Source organism: Oncorhynchus keta, unplaced genomic scaffold (assembly GCF_023373465.1).
Source record: "Oncorhynchus keta strain PuntledgeMale-10-30-2019 unplaced genomic scaffold, Oket_V2 Un_scaffold_8424_pilon_pilon, whole genome shotgun sequence".
Taxonomy (NCBI): Eukaryota; Metazoa; Chordata; class Actinopteri; order Salmoniformes; family Salmonidae; genus Oncorhynchus; species Oncorhynchus keta.
This window is the reverse complement of record NW_026291005.1, coordinates 249,869-263,963: the sequence shown is the minus strand read 5'-3', so window position 1 is coordinate 263,963 and position 14,095 is coordinate 249,869. Positions and strand designations below refer to the sequence as shown.

The window sequence follows — 14,095 nt, the reverse complement described above, 5'->3', positions numbered from 1 at the left end:
ATTGTGAAAACTGAGTTTACATGTATTTGGCTAAGGTGTATGTAATAATAATAATATATGCCATTTAGCACTTTTATCAAAGCTGTCATGGTGCATACATTCTAGGTTCAAAACTAGAGCGCCATGCTCTAATGGCCAAGAAGGACCATCCCACTTCAACTGTAGGTTCAAGGTTCAAAACTAGAGCTGAATGGAACCTCCATTATCTATTGGGAAATACCTAGGGATAAGACACACATCAGCCCTAGTGATAAGACACACATCAGCCCTAGGGATAAGACACACATCAGCCCTAGTGATAAGACACACATCAGCCCTAGTGATAAGACACACATCAGCCCTAGGGATAAGACACACATCAGCCCTAGGGATAAGACACACATCAGCCCTAGGGATAAGACACACATCAGCCCTAGGGATAAGACACACATCAGCCCTAGGGATAAGACAGCCCTAGGGATAAGATAAGACACACATCAGCCCTAGGGATAAGACACACATCAGCCCTAGTGATAAGACACACATCAGCCCTAGGGATAAGACACACATCAGCCCTAGGGATAAGACACACATCAGCCCTAGGGATAAGACACACATCAGCCCTAGGGATAAGACACACATCAGCCCTAGTGATAAGACACACATCAGCCCTAGTGATAAGACACACATCAGCCCTAGTGATAAGACACACATCAGCCCTAGTGATAAGACACACATCAGCCCTAGTGATAAGACACACATCAGCCCTAGTGATAAGACACACATCAGCCCACACATCAGTGATAAGACACACATCAGCCCTAGTGATAAGACACACATCAGCCCTAGGGATAAGACACCAGCCCTAGGGATAAGACACACATCAGCCCTAGTGATAAGACACACATCAGCCCTAGGGATAAGACACACATCAGCCCTAGTGATAAGACACACATCAGCCCTAGTGATAAGACACACATCAGCCCTAGTGATAAGACACACATCAGCCCTAGGGATAAGACACACATCAGCCCTAGTGATAAGACACACATCAGCCCTAGGGATAAGACACACATCAGCCCTAGTGATAAGACACACATCAGCCCTAGGGATAAGACACACATCAGCCCTAGTGATAAGACACACATCAGCCCTAGGGATAAGACACACATCAGCCCTAGTGATAAGACACACATCAGCCCTAGGGATAAGACACACATCAGCCCTAGTGATAAGACACACATCAGCCCTAGGGATAAGACACACATCAGCCCTAGTGATAAGACACACATCAGCACATCAGCCCTAGTGATAAGACACACATCAGCCCTAGTGATAAGACACACATCAGCCCTAGTGATAAGACACACATCAGCCCTAGTGATAAGACACACATCAGCCCTAGTGATAAGACACACATCAGCCCTAGTGATAAGACACACATCAGCACATCAGCCCTAGTGATAAGACACACATCAGCCCTAGTGATAAGACACACATCAGCCCTAGTGATAAGACACACATCAGCCCTAGTGATAAGACACACATCAGCCCTAGCGATAAGACACACATCAGCCCTAGCAATAAGAATCATGAAATTGGTGTAAGAATGCGTCCCAAATGGCACACTATTCCCTACACAGTGCACTACTTTTGACCAGGGTAGTGCACTGTGTAGGGAATAGGGCACCATTTGGGACATAGTGTTTGTTTCTTACCTCGTATTCCGCTGTCGCAAATCCACACCAGGCCATGCTTTGCCCCCTCATAACCTGGCATCAGGTTATTAATCTTTGGGTTGATGCCAACCTTCTTCCCCCCTGGAATGGAAACAATCAATGTCAGCTGTCTGGCCTGAGGTGTCCCAGCCATAACGACAGACTGATCGAACAGAGACATTTTCTTCAACCTGTATTCTTTCACTTTCCATTTAAAGCAGAAATCCTTAAAATGGGGGGAACTTCCACTCTTCCTTTTCCAATATTACAACAAAGGACTCACAGCGAACAGCGAACACTTGTCTTTTATTCTCTGGCGTCACACGCAATAGAAGAGCAGAATATGTACTGTAACTTCTGTTACCCGCAACAACACAAAAACATGGTGCTGGGGGTGAACAGCTGTTTCCTCCTTTAGGATCTCACCTTACGGACAAATAGGATTGGGAGAGGGTCGTCTGTTAAACTAAATGGCCACACCAAGCCGTTCAGGGTCGTCTGTTAAACTAAATGGCCACACCAAGCCGTTCAGGGTCGTCTGTTAAACTAAATGGCCACACCAAGCCGTTCAGGGTCGTCTGTTAAACTAAATGGCCACACCAAGCCGTTCAGGGTCGTCTGTTAAACTAAATGGCCACACCAAGCCGTTCAGGGTCGTCTGTTAAACTAAATGGCCACACCAAGCCGTTCAGGGTCGTCTGTTAAACTAAATGGCCACACCAAGAAATGGCCACACCAAGCCGTTCAGTAAACTAAATGGCCACACCAAGCCAGGGTTCAGGCCACACCAAGTCGTCTGTTAAACTAAATGGCCACACCAAGCCGTTCAGGGTCGTCTGTTAAACTAAATGGCCACACCAAGCCGTTCAGGGTCGTCTGTTAAACTAAATGGCCACACCAAGCGGTTCAGGGTCGTCTGTTAAACTAAATGGCCACACCAAGCCGTTCAGGGTCGTCTGTTAAACTAAATGGCCACACCAAGGGTCGTCTGTTAAACTAAATCCGTTCTAGGCCACACCAGGCCGTTCAGGGTCTGTTAAACTAAATGGCCACACCAAGCCGTTCAGGGTCGTCTGTTAAACTAAATGGCCACACCAAGCCGTTCAGGGTCGTCTGTTAAACTAAATGGCCACACCAAGCCGTTCAGGGTCGTCTGTTAAACTAAATGGCCACACCAAGCGGTTCAGGGTCGTCTGTTAAACTAAATGGCCACACCAAGCCGTTCAGGATCGTCTGTTAAACTAAATGGCCACACCACCCAATGTTCCAACATCTTGTGGAAAGCCTTCCCAGAAGAGTGGAGGCTGTTATAGCAGCAATGTTCCAACATCTAGTGGAAAGCCTTCCCAGAAGAGTGGAGGCTGTTATAGCAGCAATGTTCCAACATCTAGTGGAAAGCCTTCCCAGAAGAGTGGAGGCTGTTATAGCAGCAATGTTCCAACATCTAGTGGAAAGCCTTCCCAGAAGAGTGGAGGCTGTTATAGCAGCAATGTTCCAACAACTAGTGGAAAGCCTTCCCAGAAGAGTGGAGGCTGTTATAGCAGCAATGTTCCAACATCTAGTGGAAAGCCTTCCCAGAAGAGTGTAGGCTGTTATAGCAGCAATGTTCCAACATCTAGTGGAAAACCTTCCCAGAAGAGTAGAGGGCTGTTATAGCAGCAAAGGAGGGGACCAACTCCATTTTAATGCCCATGATTTTGGAATGAGATATTCGACAAGCAGGTGTCCACATACTTTTGTTAGTGTAGTGTAGGCTTCCATGTGTACAGTGTCTCATAGGGGACAAACATCATAAACCAAACGGTGAATCGGTCAGGAGACACACCTCCCAGACTAGAATCTAGTTTTTATAATAATAATAATAATAATAATAATAATAATAATTATAATAAGTGCCAATCGGTGGTGCTTTAAAGGGATACTGTGAGATTTTGGTTGTTTATCTACTTACCAGTCAGACAAACTCATGGATACCATTTTTATGTCCCTGTCTGCAGTTTCATTAGGACATGACATTTACTGTTGGATTAAAACATGGCAACTAGCAGGGGGGTTATATATTTAGAATTAACTAATGAGTTTCCACTTCCTCAGGTGATGAATTAGCACCAATTCAATAAGGCCTTCATATAGTATTGGTGTAAATAAAAGTCTAAATTGTCACCCCAAAATTCATGACAATCACTGAATAAGGCTCCATATCCTCCCTTCCAGCGAGGGCAAGGTTAGATGTAACGGCGTCTTTATTGAATAACATCTCAGTCGTCTATTGCACCTCTTAATAAAGCACTGTGAATTACTTTATACTGACTTCATCAGATCACTACTCAAATGTAGTCATAATCTTAGCCATTCTTCTTAGCTGGCTACATAGCGCCTTGTATCAGAGATCACTGCATTAAATTATCTATTGTATCACGCTGCAGAATCCTTCACTTTTCGGGGGGGCACCAGGAGCTGCATTCCTGTCTGTCAGACAGCATAGTTAGCATCACTGTCTGTGCTATTCACTCACAGTGTGGATCCCTGTTGTCAAACAGCACAGTGCTGGATCCCTGTTTCATAAGATAATTGTGGAGTTTAGTGTCAGACAGCACTTGGAGGATTATCTTCAGACAGCACTGAGTGTGGATCCCAGTCTGTCAGACAGCACAGTGTGGATCCCTGTCTGTCATACAGCAACAGTGTGGATCCCTGTCTGTCAAACAGCACAGTGTGGATCCCTGTCTGTCATACAGCACAGTGTGGATCCCTGCCTGTCAGACAGCACCGTGTGGACGATTTTAACTGTCTGTCAGACAGCACAGTGTGGATCCCACTCTGTCAGACAGCACAGTGTGGATCCCTGTCTGTCAGCTAGCCTACTTTAGCAGTGTGGATCCCTTCTTTTAGTCACAGCACCGTGGATCCCTGTCTGTCAGACAGCACCGTGTGGATCCCTGTCTGTCAGACAGCACCGTAGATCCCTGTCTGTCAGACAGCACTGTCCCTGTCCCTGTCTGTCAGACAGCACCGTGTGGATCCCCCTGTCTGTCAGACAGCACAGTGGGTTCCCTGTCTGTCAGACAGCACAGTGTGGATCCCTGTCTGTCAGACAGCACAGTGTGGCCTCCCTGTCCCTGTCAGACAGCACCGTGTGGATCCCTGTCTGTCAGACAGCACCGTGTGGGATCCCTGTCTGTCAGACAGCACAGTGTGGATCCCTGTCTGTCAGACAGCACCGTGTGGATCCCTGTCTGTCAGACAGCACCGTGTGGATCCCTGCCTGTCAGACAGCACCGTGTGGATCCCTGCCTGGCGAAACATGGATCACCACAGATAACACTGCTACTCCTATCAGACAGCACAGTGTGGATCCCTGCCTGTCATACAGCACAGTGTGGATCCCATGCCTGTCAGACAGCACAGTGTGGATCCCTGTCTTTATCGTCAGGTTCCCTCGGACAGCACCGTGTGGCTTGATCCCTGTCTGTCAGACAGCACCTGTGGATCCCAGTCTGTCATACAGCACAGTGTGGATCCCTTCTGTCATACAGCACCGTGTGGATCCCTGTCTGTCAGACAGCACCTTGGATCCCTGTCTGTCAGACAGCACCGTGTGATCCCATCTGCCAGATGCTGCACTAACCTCATTGCAATCCCTGTCTGCCAGACAGCACAGTGTGGATCCCTGTCTGTCAGACAGCACCGTGTGGATCCCCTGTCTGTCAGACAGCACCGTGTGGATCCCTGTCTGTCAGACAGCACCTCTTCCATCCTATCTGTGGATCCCTGTCTGTCAGACAGCACCGATTGGATCCCCCTCTGTCAGACAGCACTGTCCTGGATCCCTGTCTGCCATTCAGACAGCACCGTGTCCCTCCCCTGTCTCAGACAGCACAGTGTGGATCCCTGTCTGTCAGACAGCACAGTGTGGATCCCTGTCTGTCAGACAGCACAGTGTGGATCCCTGTCTGTCAGACAGCACCACTGTGGATCCCTGTCTGCCTCAGACCCTAGCACAGTGTGGATCCCTCCCTCTGTCAGACAGCACCCTGTCCTCTCTGCAGATCCCTGTCTGTCAGACATTTTGCACAGTGTGGATCCCTGTCTGTCAGACAGCACAGTGTGGATCCCTGTCTGTCAGACAGCACCTCTGGATCCCTGTCTCTCAGACAGCACAGTGTCTTGGATCCCAGTCTGTCAGACAGCACCGTGTGGATCCCTCCTCTGCCATTTCAGACAGCACCCTGTGGACCTCCCTGTCTGTCAGACAGCACAGTGTGGATCCCTCCCTCCCGTCTGTCAGACAGCACAGTGTGGATCCCTTCTGAAAGACAGCACCGTGGATCCCTGTCTGTCAGACAGCACCAGTGTGGATCCCTGTCTGTCAGACAGCACCGTGTGGATCCCTGTCTGTCAGACAGCACAGTGTGGATCCCTGTCTGTCAGACAGCACCGTGTGGATCCCTGGAGGCTCTGTCAGACAGCACCGTCTCTCTCCCTGTCTGTCAGACAGCACCGTGTGGATCCCTGTCTGTCAGACAGCACAGTGTGATCCCTCAGTCTGTCAGACAGCACTGTGTGGGCATCCCTGTCTGTCAGACAGCACTGTGTGGATCCCTGTCTGTCAGACAGCACAGTGTGGATCCCTGTCTGTCAGACAGCACAGTGTGGATCCCCCAGTCTGTCAGACAGCACAGTGTGGATCCCTGTCTGTCATACCTCACAGTGTGGATCCCTATCTGTCATACAGCACAGTGTCTTCTCCTTCTGTCATACAGCACCAGTGTCGCATCCCTGTCTGTCAGACAGCACAGTGTGGATCCCTGTCTGTCAGACAGCACAGTGTGGCTCCCTTCTGTCATACAGCTGCAGTGTGGATCCCTGCCTGTCAGACAGCACAGTGTGGATCCCTCAACTGTCAGACAGCACAGTGTGGATCCCTGTCTGTCATACAGCACAGTGTGGATCCCTGTCTGTCAGACAGCACCGTGTGGATCCCTGTCTGTTCATGCAGACAGCACAGTGTGGATCCCTGTCTGTCAGACAGCACAGGAAGGGCCCTGCAGGTCATAATCCACAGTGTCATTCCCTGTCTGTCATTACAGCACAGTGTGGCTCCCTGTCTGTCAGACAGCCAGTTAATCCCCTACAACTCTGTCAGAACGCCAGCACCGTGTGGATCCCTGTCTGTCAGACAGCACAGTGTCCTCCCTGTCTGTCAGACAGCACAGTGTGGATCCCTGACCATCTGCTCAGACAGCACAGCTGTGGATCCCTGTCTGTCCTCCAGGCTCTGTGTGGCCCTGTCTGTCAGACAAGGACACAGTGTGGATCCACCTCTGGCCTGTCAGACAGCCCTACCACTGTGGATCCCTCAGCCCAGTCTGTCAGACTGGCACCCCAATGGTGGATCCCTGTCTGTCAGACAGCACAGTGTGGATCCCACCTGTCTGTCAGACATACCACCGTGTGGATCCCTGTCTGTCAGACAGCACCGTGCAAGTTCCCTGTCTGTCAGACAGCACCGTGTGGGATCCCTGTCTGTCAGACAGCACCGTAATGTAAATGTGTCTGTCCCAGGTGCACAGTGGTTAAGATCCCTGTCTGCAGACAGCACCGTGTCTATTGGATCCCTGTCTGTCAGACAGTGGTTAAGGGATCCCTGTCTGTCAGACAGCACAGTGTGGATCCCTATCTGTCCCGACAGCACAGTGGTTAAGGATCCCTGTCTGTCAGACAGTACTCACAATGTCTATCCCTGTCTTTCATACAGGGGCACCGTGTATCCCTGTCTGTCATACAGCACCGTGTGGATCCCTGTCTGTCAGACAGCACAGTGTGGATCCCTGTCTGTCAGACAGCACCGTGTGGATCCCTGTCTGTCAGACAGCACAGTGTGGATCCCTGTCTGTCAGACAGCACAGTGTGGATCCCTGTCTGTCAGACAGCACAGTGTGGATCCCTGTCTGTCAGACAGCACAGTGTGGATCCCTGATGGCCCTCTGCTGTCAGACAGCACAGTGTGGATCCCTGTCTGTCAGACAGCACAGTGTGGATCCCTGTCTGTCAGACAGCACAGTGTGGATCCCTGTCTGTCAGACAGCACCGTGTGGATCCCTGTCTGTCAGACAGCACAGTGTGGATCCCTGTCTGTCAGACAGCACCGTGTGGATCCCTGTCTGTCAGACAGCACCGTGTGGATCCCTGTCTGTCAGACAGCACCGTGTGGATCCCTGTCTGTCAGACAGCACAGTGTGGATCCCTGTCTGTCAGACAGCACAGTGTGGATCCCTGTCTGTCAGACAGCACTGTGTGGATCCCTGTCTGTCAGACAGCACAGTGTGGATCCCTGTCTGTCAGACAGCACAGTGTGGATCCCTGTCTGTCAGACAGCACAGTGTGGATCCCTGTCTGTCAGACAGCACAGTGTGGATCCCTGTCTGTCAGACAGCACAGTGTGGATCCCTGTCTGTCAGACAGCACCGTGTGGATCCCTGTCTGTCAGACAGCACAGTGTGGATCCCTGTCTGTCAGACAGCACAGTGTGGATCCCTGTCTGTCAGACAGCACAGTGTGGATCCCTGTCTGTCAGACAGCACAGTGTGGATCCCTGTCTGTCAGACAGCACAGTGTGGATCCCTGTCTGTCATACAGCACAGTGTGGATCCCTGTCTGTCAGACAGCACCGTGTGGATCCCTGTCTGTCAGACAGCACAGTGTGGATCCCTGTCTGTCAGACAGCACAGTGTGGATCCCTGTCTGTCATACAGCACAGTGTGGATCCCTGTCTGTCAGACAGCACAGTGTGGATCCCTGTCTGTCAGACAGCACAGTGTGGATCCCTGTCTGTCAGACAGCACCGTGTGGATCCCTGTCTGTCAGACAGCACAGTGTGGATCCCTGTCTGTCAGACAGCACAGTGTGGATCCCTGTCTGTCAGACAGCACAGTGTGGATCCCTGTCTGTCAGACAGCACCGTGTGGATCCCTGTCTGTCAGACAGCACAGTGTGGATCCCTGTCTGTCAGACAGCACAGTGTGGATCCCTGTCTGTCAGACAGCACCGTGTGGATCCCTGTCTGTCAGACAGCACAGTGTGGATCCCTGTCTGTCAGACAGCACCGTGTGGATCCCTGTCTGTCAGACAGCACCGTGTGGATCCCTGTCTGTCAGACAGCACCGTGTGGATCCCTGTCTGTCAGACAGCACCGTGTGGATCCCTGTCTGTCAGACAGCACAGTGTGGATCCCTGTCTGTCAGACAGCACAGTGTGGATCCCTGTCTGTCAGACAGCACAGTGTGGATCCCTGTCTGTCAGACAGCACAGTGTGGATCCCTGTCTGTCAGACAGCACCGTGTGGATCCCTGTCTGTCAGACAGCACAGTGTGGATCCCTGTCTGCCATTCAGACAGCACCGTGTGGATCCCTGTCTGCCATTCAGACAGCACCGTGTGGATCCCTGTCTGTCAGACAGCACAGTGTGGATCCCTGTCTGTCAGACAGCACCGTGTGGATCCCTGTCTGTCAGACAGCACCGTGTGGATCCCTGTCTGTCAGACAGCACCGTGTGGATCCCTGTCTGTCAGACAGCACCGTGTGGATCCCTGTCTGTCAGACAGCACAGTGTGGATCCCTGTCTGTCAGACAGCACAGTGTGGATCCCTGTCTGTCAGACAGCACCGTGTGGATCCCTGTCTGTCAGACAGCACCGTGTGGATCCCTGTCTGTCAGACAGCACAGTGTGGATCCCTGTCTGTCAGACAGCACAGTGTGGATCCCTGTCTGTCAGACAGCACTGTGTGGATCCCTGTCTGTCAGACAGCACTGTGTGGATCCCTGTCTGTCAGACAGCACAGTGTGGATCCCTGTCTGTCAGACAGCACAGTGTGGATCCCTGTCTGTCATACAGCACAGTGTGGATCCCTGTCTGTCAGACAGCACAGTGTGGATCCCTGTCTGTCAGACAGCACCGTGTGGATCCCTGTCTGTCAGACAGCACAGTGTGGATCCCTGTCTGTCAGACAGCACAGTGTGGATCCCTGTCTGTCAGACAGCATAGTGTGGATCCCTGTCTGTCAGACAGCACCGTGTGGATCCCTGTCTGTCAGACAGCACCGTGTGGATCCCTGTCTGTCAGACAGCACAGTGTGGATCCCTGTCTGTCAGACAGCACAGTGTGGATCCCTGTCTGTCAGACAGCACAGTGTGGATCCCTGTCTGTCAGACAGCACAGTGTGGATCCCTGTCTGTCAGACAGCACAGTGTGGATCCCTGTCTGTCAGACAGCACCGTGTGGATCCCTGTCTGTCAGACAGCACCGTGTGGATCCCTGTCTGTCAGACAGCACAGTGTGGATCCCTGTCTGTCAGACAGCACAGTGTGGATCCCTGTCTGTCATACAGCACAGTGTGGATCCCTGTCTGTCATACAGCACAGTGTGGATCCCTGTCTGTCAGACAGCACCGTGTGGATCCCTGTCTGTCAGACAGCACAGTGTGGATCCCTGTCTGTCATACAGCACCGTGTGGATCCCTGTCTGTCAGACAGCACAGTGTGGATCCCTGTCTGTCAGACAGCACAGTGTGGATCCCTGTCTGTCAGACAGCACAGTGTGGATCCCTGTCTGTCATACAGCACAGTGTGGATCCCTGTCTGTCAGACAGCACAGTGTGGATCCCTGTCTGTCAGACAGCACAGTGTGGATCCCTGTCTGTCAGACAGCACTGTGTGGATCCCTGTCTGTCAGACAGCACAGTGTGGATCCCTGTCTGTCAGACAGCACAGTGTGGATCCCTGTCTGTCAGACAGCACAGTGTGGATCCCTGTCTGTCAGACAGCACAGTGTGGATCCCTGTCTGTCAGACAGCACAGTGTGGATCCCTGTCTGTCAGACAGCACAGTGTGGATCCCTGTCTGTCAGACAGCACAGTGTGGATCCCTGTCTGTCAGACAGCACCGTGTGGATCCCCCCACACAGAGCTTATTTATGGAATAGGGAGACATACCACACACACACACACACACACACACACACACACACACACACACACACACACACACACACACACACACACACACACACACACACACACACACACACACACACACACAGCTTATTTATGGAATAGGGTGACATTTGCCTCTATAGTCCAATAACACACATTTGACACATATACTGTATAGGTATATCACAAAAGTGAGTACACGCCTCACATTTTTGTAAATATTTGAGTATATCTTTTCATGTGACAACACTGTAGAAATGATACTTTGCTAGAATGTAAAGTAGTGAGTGTACAGCTTGTATAACAGTGTAAATTTGCTGTCCCCTCAAAATAACTCAGCCATTAAATGTCTAAACCGCTGGCAACAAAAGTGAGTACACCCCTAAGTGAAAATATCCAAAATTGGGCCCAATAACACTCGTTAGTGTTACAAGGTCTCAGGTGTGAATGGGGAGCAGGTGTGTTACATTTGGTGTCATCGCTCTCATACTGACTGGTCACTGGAAGTTCAACATGGCACCTCAAGGCAAAGAACTCTCTGAGGATCTGAAAAAAATAATTGTTGCTCTACATAAAGATGGCCTGGGCTATAAGAAGATTGCCAAGACCCTGAAACTGAGCTGCAGCACGGTGGCCAAGACCATACAGCGGTTTAACTGGACAGGTTCCACTCAGAACAGGCCTCGCCATGCTCGACCAAAGAAGTTGAGTGCACGTGCTCAGCGTCATATCCAGAGGTTGTCTTTGAGAAATAGACGTATGAGTGCTGCCAGCATTGCTGCAGAGGTTGAAGGGGTATATATATATTTACATTTACATTTAAGTCATTTAGGGCTCTTATCCAGAGCGACTTACAAATATATATATATATATATATATATATATATATATATATATATATATATATATAGTGCCTTGCGAAAGTATTCGGTCCCCTTGAACTTTGCGACCTTTTGCCACATTTCAGGCTTCAAACATAAAGATATAAAACTGTATTTTTTGTGAAGAATCAACAACAAGTGGGACAAAATCATGAAGTGGAACAACATTTATTGGATATTTCAAACTTTTTTAACAAATCAAAAACTGAAAAATTGGGTGTGCAAAATTATTCAGCCCCTTAAGTTAATACTTTGTAGCGCCACCTTTTGCTGCGATTACAGCTGTAAGTCGCTTGGGGTATGTCTCTATCAGTTTTGCACATCGAGAGACTGAATTTTTTCCCCATTCCTCCTTGCAAAACAGCTCGAGCTCAGTGAGGTTGGATGGAGAGCATTTGTGAACAGCAGTTTTCAGTTCTTTCCACAGATTCTCGATTGGATTCAGGTTGACTTGGCCATTCTAACACCGGGATATGTTTATTTTTGAACCATTCCATTGTAGATTTTGCTTTATGTTTTGGATCATTGTCTTGTTGGAAGACAAATCTCCGTCCCAGTCTCAGGTCTTTTGCAGACTCCATCAGGTTTTCTTCCAGAATGGTCCTGTATTTGGCTCCATCCATCTTCCCATCAATTTTAACCATCTTCCCTGTCCCTGCTGAAGAAAAGCAGGCCCAAACCATGATGCTGCCACCACCATGTTTGACAGTGGGGATGGTGTGTTCAGGGTGATGAGCTGTGTTGCTTTTACACCAAACATAACGTTTTGCATTGTTGCCAAAAAGTTCCATTTTGGTTTCATCTGACCAGAGCACCTTCTTCCACATGTTTGGTGTGTCTCCCAGGTGGCTTGTGGCAAACTTTAAACAACACTTTTTATGGATATCTTTAAGAAATGGCTTTCTTCTTGCCACTCTTCCATAAAGGCCAGATTTGTGCAATATTCAACTGATTGTTGTCCTATGGACAGAGTGTCCCACCTCAGCTGTAGATCTCTGCAGTTCATCCAGAGTGATCATGGGCCTCTTGGCTGCATCTCTGATCAGTCTTATCCTTGTATGAGCTGAAAGTTTAGAGGGACGGCCAGGTCTTGGTAGATTTGCAGTGGTCTGATACTCCTTCCATTTCAATATTATCGCTTGCAGTGCTCCTTGGGATGTTTAAAGCTTGGGAAATCTTTTTGTATCCAAATCCGGCTTTAAACTTCTTCACAACAGTATCTCGGACCTGCCTGGTGTGTTCCTTGTTCTTCATGATGCTCTCTGTGCTTTTAACAGACCTCTGAGTCCATCACAGTGCAGGTGCATTTATATGGAGACTTGATTAGACACAGGTGGATTGTATTTATCATCATTAGTCATTTAGGTCAACATTGGATCATTCAGAGATCCTCACTAAACTTCTGGAGAGAGTTTGCTGCACTGAAAGTAAAGGGGTTGAATAATTTTGCACGCCCAATTTTTCAGTTTTTGATTTGTTAAAAAAGTTTGAAATATCCAATAAATGTCGTTCCACTTCATGATTGTGTCCCACTTGTTGTTGATTCTTCACAAAAAATACAGTTTTATATATTTATGTTTGAAGCCTGAAATGTGGCAAAAGGTCGCAAAGTTCAAGGGGGCCGAATACTTTCGCAAGGCACTGTATATATAGTATACCTTGGATGCAGTGTATAAAACTGTGAGTTCCCCACTTCAATACTACACACAAACATATTTATTAGACAGATTGTAGAAATGTCAGAAATATTAATGAACAGTTTGTTCTAATAATACATCAAGTCAAGCTCTTACCTATAAACAACCTAGCATCTACGTTGGGATATTTGCCCAGGAGCTTTTTACACACATCAACGGCTGGGTCGTCATAGTCCTGCACACATAACAGGATCTCATACTGGGGAGAGAAACACAGACAGGGAGAAACATTAGTGAAATACTGTAGAGAGAAACACAGCCTCCCGGGTGGCGCAGTGGTCTAAGGCACTGCATCGCAGAGATTCTGGGTTCAAGCCCAGGCTCTGTCGCAGCCGGCCGCGAACGGGAGGTCCATGGGGCGACGCACAATTGGCCCAGCGGTAACCGGGTTAGGGGAGTGTTTGGACGGCACTAGCGACTCCTGTGGCGGGCCAGGCGCAGTGCACGCCAGGCGCAGTGCAGCGCAGTGCACGCTGACACATTGGTGCGGCATGTTCCGGGTTGAATGGGCATTGTGTCAAGAAGCAGTTGGCTTGTGTTTCGGAGGACGCATAGCTTTCGACCTTCGCCTCTCCCGAGCCCGTACGGGAGTTGTATCGATGAGACAAGACTAACTACCACCAATTGGATACCACAAAATATTATTTTTTTTAAATGTAAAATAAGAGAAACGCAGAGAGAGACAGAAACATCAATCCAATACTGTAGAGAGAAACACAGAGAGAGACAGAAACATCAGTCCAATACTGTAGAGAGAAACACAGAGAGAGACAGAAACATCAATCCAATACTGTAGAGAGAAACACAGAGAGAGACAGAAACATCAATCC

At 49.3% G+C, this 14,095-nt stretch overlaps 1 protein-coding gene across 1 annotated transcript in view; it reads right to left on the bottom strand.

Moving 5' to 3' along the window:
* Positions 1–14,095, bottom strand: part of LOC118379804 (ceramide glucosyltransferase-B) — a 68,573-nt gene that overhangs the window by 31,709 nt on the left and 22,769 nt on the right. The window contains exons 3-4 of the mRNA XM_052517515.1: positions 13,362–13,464; positions 1,698–1,799 (exon numbers count right to left, since the gene is read on the bottom strand). Coding sequence (XP_052373475.1) covers positions 1,698–1,799; positions 13,362–13,464 — 205 coding nt within the window. The remainder of the gene's footprint in view (positions 1–1,697; positions 1,800–13,361; positions 13,465–14,095) is intronic.